General features: G+C 34.9%; 1 protein-coding gene across 1 annotated transcript in view; it reads right to left on the minus strand.

Moving 5' to 3' along the window:
- LOC108754567 overlaps positions 1–13,055 on the minus strand; it is a 76,315-nt gene extending 63,260 nt beyond the window's left edge. Inside the window, exon 1 of the mRNA XM_018496986.1 lies at positions 12,533–13,055. Within this exon, the coding sequence (XP_018352488.1) occupies positions 12,533–12,655 (123 nt within the window). The 5' untranslated portion in view covers positions 12,656–13,055. The remainder of the gene's footprint in view (positions 1–12,532) is intronic.
- Between the last annotated feature and the right edge of the window lie 36 nt (positions 13,056–13,091).

Raw genomic sequence — 13,091 nt, forward strand, 5'->3', positions numbered from 1 at the left:
AATGTCATAAAATTTAATGTATTTTTAAATTACACAAATTAAATTCAGTTTTATGACACTAAATTAAATTTAATGTATCTGCAACTGAAAAGTATATTTGTGTACATGTACATAAAATGTAGTGTATTTTTCATATAATTTTACGAAGTAAGTTAGTACATTTTTTATCCAATTTTATGTAGATTTGCATAAAATTTAATATAAGTAAACGTTAAATTTAAGTTACTTATAACTTCATTTTCATTGAAAATATTTTTAATGTTTCTGCTTGAAATTTGCTTTCATTACATATAATGGAAGCAAATTTCTTTTTTCTTAACAGTAAACAACAATTATGTAGGATATACAATATATATTTCATATTCGTGAGGCATTACTCTGTATTCACTAAGCTGTATTCACAGAGCTTGATATTTTTTATTATGGAAAATACTCTAGTCCCAAAATATATTTCTGATCTACTTTTTTTTTTAAAACAAGACTTATAAAAGGAAACAAAAAATTTATTCAATACTCGCGTTTGCCATCCGAGCGCGAGTACCAGATTTGAAGATCAAACGGATTAATTGAGAAACGTTATAACATTAAAATAGTTACGAATGTAACTCATATATAGTAAGTTAAATAGAGCAGGTTTAGCCACTTGAGTTGCAAACGCATTTAATCAGAGTTTGATTCGGGTAAATGTATTCGATCGGAATTTGATTTGTGCGGGTGTGTTACCACATTTGATGCAACCAAGGAACAAGTTACAGCGAATTCGGAGGACGAAATTGGGAACATCAAGTTGGTTGAAATTAGAAACTTTCGCTGTCTCAATATGGTGGTCGTATAATCCAGTAATCCTGCAGTGTGTAATACTTCACGTTAAACTAATATGCAGAGTAATCCTATATATTAGTCTTAATATAGGTGTAGGATAATCCTGTATTAGTGCCGATAAACGCCACGCAGAAATTTATCGATTATATATACATAGAATATTATTTAGAATTGATTATATAATATTAGATACTAAATTTTATTCTAAAATTGTACTTAGCAAAAATGACATTGGGAAGTTTATTTTTTTACATATTGTAATACATAATTATAAAAAAAAAAAACTTTACTTTCTGGACAAAAATATCTAAATACACATTTCAATTTTTAATTGAAATTAAAATACAATCTCTTTTGCAAAATCTTTACGAGATCACCTGACGATAAAATTACATTTCGAAACTGACTCCCATGAAACATGATGATGTATATCGTATGGCATTCTAAGTTTTTGGAATATAATTTTTCTCTAAATATCATATTTCTACGATTTTTAAACTGATATGATGTAATTAAATATGGAATTATATATACGTTTATTCATTACAGTAAGAGAATTAAAAATCGTCTCTGTAAAAAGTTTTATACATTCGCTTCAGTCCTCTCACTGTTAACACAATTAAAATCTTGGAAAGTAAGTTTCAAATATTAAAATTCTGACAATAAAAATCCACTTAAAGTTAAGGGAATGATGGATCTCAACAGAATACCTCACTTACTATTAAACCACTGAATCTCGCAAGATTGTCGCGTTATGTCTCCTGTAATACGCGATACTCATGCTAAACTGTTAAAAATGTTCAGAGAATTTCACGAAATAATGCTCTGAGAGGGCCGGACTCCTTCTCGTAGAGGAAAATCCTCTGGAATGCAGTTACGGATGTATGTGACGCGGCGTGGAAATGCAACTTTTGCGACAGCTTGCACGTAACTCGAGACACGACGACGTTTCCACGCTGTATATCCAAAATATGGATCTTAACGAGTCGTAAACGCAGTTTATCTTATAATACTATGAGAAGTTTAAAGGATTTATTACGACTTTTTGAGTCTTCGTTGCTGTAATGTAACTTTAAATAAACCAGGTCTGCGAAGTTGACAGTCCTAAATGTGAATTTTTACAAAATTGATGTAACGTTTGATTATTGTCCATATTTGTCATAAATAATTATTTTTTGTCCATTCTGTAAAAATAAAAAATTATTAAATAAACAAACAAAGGAAGCGGAGCAAATTTCGGCAAGAGCACTCATTTAAGTGTGCAAAAATAAATGACAAACAAAAAAATTTGTACAATTTTTTTTATTTGTTATTCCTTTTGCATGGTGGATAATAAACAATTGTTTATAGACAACTGTAAATAAAACCTGAACGTATTGTGGACATTCGAATTTCGTATTAGTATAAAAAAAAAAAAAAAAAACAACAACACTTGTGAGCGTTCCTGCCGAAAGCTCTCTTATTTATTTATAAATTCTTTCTGCACGGTGAACAACAATTATTTATAGACAAATATGGACCAATTATATGTGAACAATCAAATGGCATATGAATTTTGTAAAAATTCACAATTAGGAATGTCAATATTATACAGACTTACACATATATAAATCCCTTGAACATACAACGCCAGTGTTTCCGAAAAATCGAAATAATTTCACATTTAAATTTATCATGAAAATACTCCGATCGTAGACTTTGACAGTTGAAATACGATATACAAATAGTGCCAATAATTTTCACAGCTGTCGTTATTATTTGTTATATTATCTGACACCAGCAGACATTTTCACACGATATAATGCAGAGAGCCATAACTTTATTCTTCTTTGACGGCTGCATTCGGACAGACGGTTTATTGCGATCGTGCCCTTTTGCGCGCACACGATCATTTTCGATATCAGCAGATGCGCCTTTGACGAGGGAAAACGTTGTTACATCCAAAACTGAAAAAACGATATCGCGTTGCCCTTTTGGGGGTGGAGATGAAGAGAGAGAGAGAGAGAGAGGAAGCGAACGAGAGCGAGATGGGGGAGGATGGCAAAGGGAAAAAAGGGTAGGCCAGCTCTTTTTCGTCTCGTGGAAAACTGCCAACGCGAGCACGCTCGCAATTATGAGTGCACTGGCACGTCGTTGGAACCAATTCAATGCCCGCAACAGCTTGCCCGTAATTTCGGTCGCGACTGCGTGCCCGACGTCGCTTTGCATTCAGCTCGTGTATTTCTAACGAAATTAATGTTAATCGCTAATAGTGGCGGAAAATTGGAGAGCCCACGATGTAAAGTGAATACCCGAAAATTCCGGACCACGGAATTTGTTGCCACGACGCGCCGATCTTCCATGGTATTCTTTGCGTATTAAGCGCACTTCTCCTAGATCCGGAAAGACCGGATTAGAGCGCCGCCTTTCAAGAATGCGTCGTAAAATGCTCCTTCCAGATCGATAGACAGAGGCCGGAGAGTCGAAAGGGAGTCGAATGGAGTCTATAATGTGTATCGCGAAAGCTTTATTAATAATAAAAGCGACGAGGAGTTTTGATGTTTAACTAACGGGAAACTGTCTGCTACGTTTCATCGTGTGACCATGTGACAGGTGGCCATTTATCATCCCGGAGATACCTTCCTTTGGGATAAATGACACCTTCATCATACAGAACGGTCTGACTTATTTTACATGCGTCACACATATCGGCCGAAGTCGAAGCTTATTTCTCTTTATTTGAAGGCGGGGATTTCCGACGAACTATCGTGATACGACCGGGAGATTTTACATTCAAATTAGTATACGCGCAAAGTTACAACGAAGATTTGCAATGTACATATTTTTACATAAACTCGCGAGCTTTAAGCGTAAGTAAACTTTAGAAAATACGCGATAATCCACCGTTATTTAACCGAACGCACTTGGAATACGTATTCAACCTCAAAGGGATTGCACACGAGACGAAGGATTCGTTTCGTGAAGTTCAGATACGGGCGAAAAGAGAAAGTTCGCTTCTTTCCCTGCCCCGTTTCCACCCCCGGGGAAGTGTAAATGCACGCGTCGCTATACAAAGCAGAGGGCGGACGTTTCGCGCTGCAACAGCTTGCCCATAAGCCGTCTCTACATCGCTATTGCTATAATTTATATTCAGCGCGCAGACTTTCGCGTATAACCGGCTTACGTGCCCTCCCTCCCCCCCTCCCCTCCCCTCCCCGTCATGGCGACGAAAGAACGATATGTGCTCCGGAAGAAAGCACTCTGGCCTCGCGGATGCGATATCCTGCCTCTCTCATCGCCCCCCCCCCTCCGCCTCCCCAATCCTCCGCTGGGCGGAGACGAGTCTTTTCAAGTTTACGAAGCGTTAGTCAAATTGGCCGCGCGGAAACGCGTCAAGAGGCAAAGGCTTTTCCAAGCCCGTATTCGGTTGGGCGAAGCGCGAAGGGATCGGACGAAGTTTCAGATCCCCGGCCGCATTAGAGACGGGATTTCCATAAATAAAGGGAAGAGAACGGAGAGCGGGCGCTTTATGAAATTTCCGAGATCGCGGAAACAAGTCGCTCCCGAGATACTCGCCCTCACAAAGCGCCGCGCGATCGTGCGAAAGTGACGGATAAACATTTTAATAGCGGTGATTGTTTCACGCGCTACCCGCTAACACCGGACTTTCGCAAAACGGAAACCGGTACGCGTGACTAATCGCAGGCGGAAATGACCGAAAGTAGAGGAGACGACTCGTTCGTCGTGAGAGAAGAGGGACGCGGAGAGATAATCTCTAAAAGAGCGACGACAGATGAACGAGCACAATTGTGCTCGTGCTATGACACATACCGTACGGTATATGTCACGACGTTATATTTGCGCACTATTATCAGCACGTACATACACTAATCCACGTTCCACCGGCGTTCCACCCGCCGTACGTCCGCCAGCCGGAAAGACGTACAGCCGACGACTCGAGGAGCACGCTTATTATGACACTCTGAACTTCAGATTAAAATTTTGAAAAGAAGATTCTCTCACGCAAAGTTGGTCATGAAGTAACTGCCCTATATAAGCAGTTTCATTAAGTCAGCGATTTTTTTACTTTTTTTTTTTTACCAAAATTCAACTTATTTTTCAACATCCTTTTAAAACGTCACGTAACTGCACGGAGAGAATGATTTTATTGCTCTCTAAATCTGAAACGGTGGATAATCACTAATATCAGTGCTAAAGTATGCCACTGGTAATCAGTGAATGAAATGTGAGATCCCTAATCTAACTAATCTTTATTATGTCATCTAAGTAACCTTGCTTTAGTGCATAAATTCAACGAATATGGTATTGGAAGATTGAAATTAATGTATAAATATCAGTATTATAGTTATATAATACTCAAACATTTTTTTTAGTTAAACCTCACTGATTATCCAGTGCCAAGTATGCCACTGGGTAATTGGTGACTATCCACTGATTCAGATTTAATTTAATTTAATTTAGTTTATTGCAAAGCTATATGAAAAAGACTACATGTTAGCAGAGTAATAGACATAAAGTATGATACAAGTATAGTTAACATAAATACAATAGACAATTGTAGCTTGCAAATGATTAGGCGTCAGCAAAATTGCTGTTACAAAGCTTACCAGTTAACAAAACCAGAATAAAACATAAGAGGTAAACTAATAGCTAGAAATCATACACACGCACATACATCCACTTACATACACACACGCGCATACACCCATAAACAGAGAGTGAGTGTCTAAAAATGTAGCTGGCTACATTTCCAAAAATAATTTTGTTGAACTATCAAAATAATTACGTAGAACGCTCAAATATAATGAGAGATGCTGCAAAAAGTTTTGGTATTCTAGCAACCAGTATTAAAATTAGAAACAGGTTTGTATGAATAAATCAGCTAAATATGAGAAACGCCAATTACGGCCAGAGTTAAATGTTACTAGATGAACTCAGAGAGAGATGTACTTAGACTAATACATATATACACATATGTATTTTAAGTAAATTTATCTCAGAAATATGACTGCGTGCAGAGCAATTTGTGTTATGCAATCAGCTTGTACGTCCTAAATAACTATTTTGATGATTTAACAAAATTGTTTTCAGTGTCTAGATAAATTTACATACTTTAGCAAAATCGTTCTTTCCATGTCATGCGCAAAATCCTTGTTTCGAAACGATTTTTCGTTTCCAGAAATGAAAGAATTAGTTATTGGAAATTAATTTTTAAAATGAAACTTAAAGTCCCTTTTTCTAAATTGAAGCTCACCCGACTTGAGAGACCGCACTTTAATATCTCCTCAATTTCGTTGCTTATAATGCAAACACCTGCTACTTGTACAATAAATTCTAAGCCACGCTAATTACTGATGCGGAAAGTTTAAGGAATAAATCCGGAAATAAATTTCGATGTCGTCGGTGAATACCCCCTCTCTCAATGCGCCATACAAACGGAACAATGAGAAATGGCCGTGGTTTATTGTCTGCCGCGAAAACTTACACCGAAAGCCTTTTCAACGGAAAGTGCGGAGGAAAATTTCTTCCCTTTTTTCCCTCTTTTTTTACAAGCAAGATAACGCCTGCCGTAGCAGCGATTTTGTGTTCTCCGTTACGATGCGGTTGCAAATGAAAGCGCCACAGATGCAGTTTGCTCTCAGCATTCGCTCTCAACACGTGACAGACGAACCATTTACAGGAACAGCTTATTTCATGCTATTTTCTAGAATTCTAGACCGACTGTTCCGAAACACAAGCAGATAAAAAATCGACCTCATTAGATGTTCTTTTATTTCTGAAAATAATAACAAACAATCTCCTAAATATAAACATAGGAAAATAGAATTTAGAGTTAAATATTCGCGATTCAAATTATATTTTTGTGAATTCGAATTGGCGAGCATTTTATTCGTATTATTATAAAACGACAAATGTATTTCGAATTTTGAAATTGTGATTTATAATTGTATCAACCTTTTTTTATCGCCTGGGCGTTAATTATTATTTTAATATCAACTGTCAATTTTTTTGCCAGATTAAAGAAATAAAAATGTGATTTATTTGGCTATAAAACACGATGCACTAGAAACTATCCCAGATTTTATCCGAGAAAATAATTTTTAGACCTCTCAGTTTCTTTTTTCTCTCTCTTTTTTTTTTATTTTTCCCTCTTCCTTCCGCTTTTCTCGAATATAGATATTATTCTTTTTTCCCACAAATAAGTTGGACTTTTCTCTTGACTCATTACACTGTTGTAGAATACAGTTTATTAAAAATCCTATTGACGAAGAGAGATACGTCGAGAGTTTATCGTACACTGAAAAAAAAAATCGTAATTTCAAAGAAATATTTCTTTGTTCGTATTAAACAAAATTACTTATAAAATGTCTTATTGTACAATATATTATTTTCAAAGAAATTTTCATTGATCCAAAGAAATAATTTATTTTAATACAAGCAAAGAAATATTTTTTTTTGAATTAAGACTTTTTTTTTTCTTTAGTGTACTATAACGAAAGCCTTGATAGTACGAAAGTCCGGTTTATGCGAAGGAAAAGATAGCCTTTTTAAATGTTAACTCGATAGCATTGAAATGAAGACATAAATTAATTCTTGAAATACATGGGGAGAAAAATTTTATTAAGGTTGCATCTGCAAATGTGTGCGATACATCTCCGCAATTGCCGATTGCCTCTTTTCCTCTCTGTTTTGTTTTCTCTTTCTCTCTCTTTAATTTGTAGGGGAGGGTAAAACCAAAATAATTCAATTTACAATAAATTCAATTTGTTCGGAAATTGGTAGCACGCAATAACACAATAAAATAAATCCTTGTCGAAGCAATTCCTATAAAAAAATATAAAGAATTGTTGTAATTTTTTATGAACACACTGTATTGAAACAAAAGTTGTATACATGCGCTATTCTTTACGTACGTTATTCTTCAAATTTTAATATGACTAAATTTATTTGTATTTATATAATTTATGAAGTTTAGCGCACTTTGTAGAAAAATTAAGTTAAAATCAAATTTATATAACTTCTCTCTCTCTCTCTCTCTCTCTCTCTCCCTATGTGCTTCTATGGATAAAAATACTATTCAACAATTTCAAAGCGTTCCTAACAAATTAAGTTCGGTACATTAAGATATAATTAATTTAATACTTCGTATACAAATTAGTGAGAAAACTCACTAATTAGCTTTGACGTGGGCATTAATGAGAAAATAAAGTTATAATTTATTAAATTTAAATCATATACAAACACTATTAAAATTTTTAATGTCGATTGTTTAAAGTTTTTAAAGTAATCCGAGCGATTTATTACATTATAAAATTCTGTGAACTTAGTTTTTTATATGTATAAATAAGATAAACACAATCAAGAATATTTTAATTAAAATCACATCGTAGATGAACTTACAGTACGTATAGTTGCTTTAGGATTATTGATCGCCGCTAATGTATCGAATACTTAGAAAGCACAGCACTATAGCCATGTTAGTGTACGGGTAACCTTGCTCCATTGAAATAACGGGTCTTGAACACGACGATTTAATTCATAACGACCACTTAATGCACTCTGCGTAATACCCTAAGCTATAAGTATGACTTAACTTCCACACTTCGTGTACCCAACAAGCATCGATAATCCGAATCGAAATCCATATACGTCAGATATGTATATATTAATATTCCGATAGAGACATTGGTATTCCAATTAACGAATAGCGTAAGTTCCGAATTCAAATACTCGTAATAATTCGAATTCGTGTATGTACATCAACTAGATAATTTTGTAACCGATTTGCATAATTCTTCGAACATTTTAATTGTGCATTTTTGGCCATTTTTTTATGCCAAGCTGCGACTTCCCGCTTCGTATCGCTGCAACATAGAAAGGTTTGGTACGCGGTAAAAAAAAAAGTGATTCATTTATGGCTACATGTACGGCTAACCCCGTGGGATTGGAATTACAAGTCTTGGACGCGACCGTTTAAATTATGACCGGCACTTAATGCACTCCGTGTGTAACTATAAGCCAGAGCAACTCGACAACTTCATAGAGGCAGCGTGCCAGGAACTCGTAATTGTTTTGAATTAACGATACTTTAGGCTGCGCCCAACTGCGAACCATTATGCGGTTCGTCCATAACGATTGCACGGTCCGATTGTAGAACTGGTATATGTACATATACAGCTGCATCCTCTGTTTTAAAAAAAGTAATTTTAAAAAATCACTATTTTTACATCCGTCGTGATTTCGAGGTATTAGGATCTCATTAGCGGCGCTCGCGCATTTCGGTCTGTTTAATTACGCACAGTCGCTTTTATTACTTTAAAAATAATTACGCAACGGGAGCTGGAAAGTGGCGTTTCGTGTACTAGAAAAATGCAAATTCGCCGTACGTCCATTAACTGGCGAAATAAATATTTCGGCGGATTTTTTCCGTTAAGGAAGAAATGGTTGACCTGCTTTTTGAGGCCATGACACACAGTGTCGTTAAATCTAGTTTAATCAATGGACGTGCTATGTTATGTACATAGCATATAGTGCGCGAGCATATACATCGTGCATACAAACGATACGGTAACAAGATTGACGTTTACCGATTCCCTTTTTAGAGTGTCTTCAAAATGCATATTTAGTAATGGCGCGGGGGGAGGGGGGGGGGCCCCGATTCGATTGACTTTAAATTTAAAAATCTGTTAAATTAAATTCATATTTAAATGGTTTTGTCGTCAATCTACTTTTACAGCTTAATTCAATGAAGTTCTCCCATTTTCAACTGCTTGTATATCAACATTGACGCTCCTGTCGAAAACGAACGTTATTCTTTTAGTTTAACATGTAAAATCTGTAGCCAGAGTAAATTGGGTAGGGCGCTGTACAAACGCTTGAATATAACACAAAGGTTCACGTTTCAAGCTAAATATCACTGAGTTAACGAGCCTTTTTTGATGACTCTTCTGTTTTCTTTCTTCAATAAGGTTACTATTTTGTTATTAATAAAACAAATGTTATTTAAAAAATGCCGCACTGGAAAAAGCGTATGGTTGCATTAATTTTGGAATTTTGGTTGAAAATGTACAAATCAGTTTTTGTTGAATCTATTAAAATTCCAGTTGAGATATATATAATCAGAAATCTGGTTGATGTGAATCAGAAGCTACTGATTCGTTTATTTCCAGAAATTGTTCTCAATGCATTATTCATATTACATTCATCAGTGGTACATTTATTCGTTTAATATATCTGGATGGATGTATCCGATTTATTGCAAATCTGTGGTTTTGCGCTCCAAGTTTTGTGACGATTGATTAAAAGGGGCTTATTTTCGCATTTTCGATTATACAGTTTAAATTCCATCCCTCACGACCACCTTGGACGACCAATGGAAAATATTTATGAATATTTTAGGCACATTTACGACACGTTTACTGATGTATGTTACAAACGTGCTAGGCTAGGATGGCGATAGGACTGGGACGGCGATATTAATATTGATAGAGTTTATCTTTATTTAATGAGAGGTGAAAATTAAACGAAATAATTAATTAGCGTGAAATCAATATGTCGTGGCGGCAGTACGTGAAAATCATTTCGTTGACAAATTTTAGCTGCGCGTGCCCGAAGGCGCGATGGCGCGTTTGCGCAACGACAAACATTTTTCTTTCCCGATATTCGCGAGAATGCCGAAAGTTTATATTAAGGCAAATGCATGCGCGGCCGCGGCGAGTGATGCTTATGACGCACCGGTGAATTATCGGCGGGCATCGGGTAATGCTCGTGACGGGGAACATATTAAAAGTCTGATATATTATGCCGTTGCCGAGACATTTTATCCAAACGCCATTTTACGTATCTGTAACTAGACACTTTGTTGAATGTCGGAAAATTACAGATCTTTTATAATTATCATCCTTTTTCCAGGCGCGCGCGCTCTTTAAATCGCGAGAGAAAAAGACCGACGCGTTCTCCAAACGTTCCTAAACGCTACATATCTCTGACAAGAATCGAGAATAAATTAAATTTATGACACATAAAAGACAGAAACGCTTGTAATTATATGACTAATGTACTACGGGAGAGGAGTGATAAAAATTACAAAGAACAAGAAGATATTTTAACATTTCATCTTTTCCTGCATAATTTAAAGAAGAAATTTCTTACCGCCCCATAGACAGTACAGAATATTTATGATAAATATTTATTACTATTCATTTTTTTAAATGTTATATAAATATTTTTTACATATTTTATATAAAGTTTTATTAAAATATTATATAATATATAAAATATTTTATATATATATTATATATAAAATATTTAATCTATATTAAAATACGGATTAAATGTTTTCTATAATGTCTATGATAAATATAAATAAAATAATTATTCAAAGTGCATAAAAGCCAACGCAAAATATTAGTGCAATGTTTATTTATTCTTCATATAACGATAATATAACAATAAATGTTTCGATCTTAAATCATCTTTAGTATCAGAAAAATTATAAAGTATCTATCTTTAGTCTTACATTATTTAATACCACATAAATTTTATATGTACTTGTATGATGTTCTTATAGACTCACTCAATCCTTCATTTCGTCCTATAAAATTACACCTATCTTGTGTTATCAATCCAGATTTTTCCGTTTTGATGAAAACGATCGAATTTGACATCTTAATGTCTTGCACAAGTTCCAATTTCTATGAGGACAATAAGATCGTCAATTTCTTTACAATAATTCTTGTAATGTTAAGACTAGTCCTTGGATTAGTCATGCGTAATAAATTTATATGGCGTTAAATAAAGTAAGACTGAAGATAGATACTTAATAATTTTTGTTCTGATACTGAAGATGACCTAAGGTCGGAACATTTATCGTTATATTATCGTTATATATGAAAAATAAATAGACTACTGCACTAATATCTTGCGTTTATCATTCTTGAATAATTTTTTTTATTTGGTCGGAAAGCCGCTTTTATATAGAATTTAATATAAATAAATATTTCATGATATTTGTAATAAACGCTTATGATCTATGCAATCTAAGACCACAAAAATTATTTACAGATTATTTAAAATATATAGAGCGATGAAATAAGTATTTTTGTACGCCCTGCATCTTCAGCGTGAGATAATTTTATTATTGGGTGATTTACCTAATCTCTTAACAGACAAATATTTTGAAAAATATTCTCGAAACCATTACACTTTTGTCTAAAATGTTTTCCGTATTTTCCATATCTTTCGAAATATTTGTCTGTTAAAATTAAAACAAAGAGAGAAGTGCGTATTACTGAAATGACGCCATACATTGTCTTAAGTACACGATAAAGCATTATTATATTCCAAGCAACACACAATATTTAGAAAATATTTACAAATATGTACCATATACAAGTATTTAAAAATATTTACGTATTATTGTGTCACTTCAGTAACATGCACTTCTCTTTTTATTTTAATCTTAACAAACAAATATGTTGAAAAATATGGAAGATACGGAAAACATTTTAAACAATAATAAGTGTAATAGTTTTGAGGAGGAATATTTTTCGAAATATTTGTCTGTTAAGAAATTAGGATGAATTACCCAGTATAAAAAATTACCTCACGCTGAAGACGCAGAGCGTAGAAATACTTATTTTTATCGCTCTATATTTCCATCGTGTTTACGGAACGACAGTAAACAGCGATAATGGCAGCATACACATACCTTGTCGAGGTCTATCTCATCTTGAGTATTGAGATCCGGACAATTGAAGATGTTGTTCGTATCGATGGCATTATCGCCCCTAGTCAAACCGGCGAATACCAACACCAACACGCACCACTTCATCGTTAGACCCCGAACTTAGTCAAACGCGAACCTTACAAAACCCAATTACGACAGGGCAATTAGTACAGCCACTCGCGCGCTGATCTCTCAGATCTCTCAGTCTTTTGTATCGTATGTATCGTGCCCTTCCCACGCGAATGCCCAGTTACATCTGTTTTATCTGCCGTTATCAATGTGATGTACTTTAAAGGAGATTTCTGCTCTTCACTTTCGTGCCTTTCACCATCGCCCCCTTGAGTGATATTTCAAAAAGATTCCAAATATTCTCTTTTTCTCTCACGTTGTATTTAAGTATCTTTTTATTGAAACAGCAAAACGCTTCTTCGCGATAGCATAGCGATATCGTGAACCAAATTGACCAAGTTGACTCATGCGACTCCTCTCTGTTCAGCTCTCTCTCTCTCTCTCTCTCTCTCTCTCTCTCTCTCTCTCTCTC

This window comes from Trachymyrmex septentrionalis, unplaced genomic scaffold (genome assembly GCF_001594115.1).
Source record: "Trachymyrmex septentrionalis isolate Tsep2-gDNA-1 unplaced genomic scaffold, Tsep1.0 scaffold8, whole genome shotgun sequence".
Lineage (NCBI taxonomy): Eukaryota > Metazoa > Arthropoda > Insecta > Hymenoptera > Formicidae > Trachymyrmex > Trachymyrmex septentrionalis.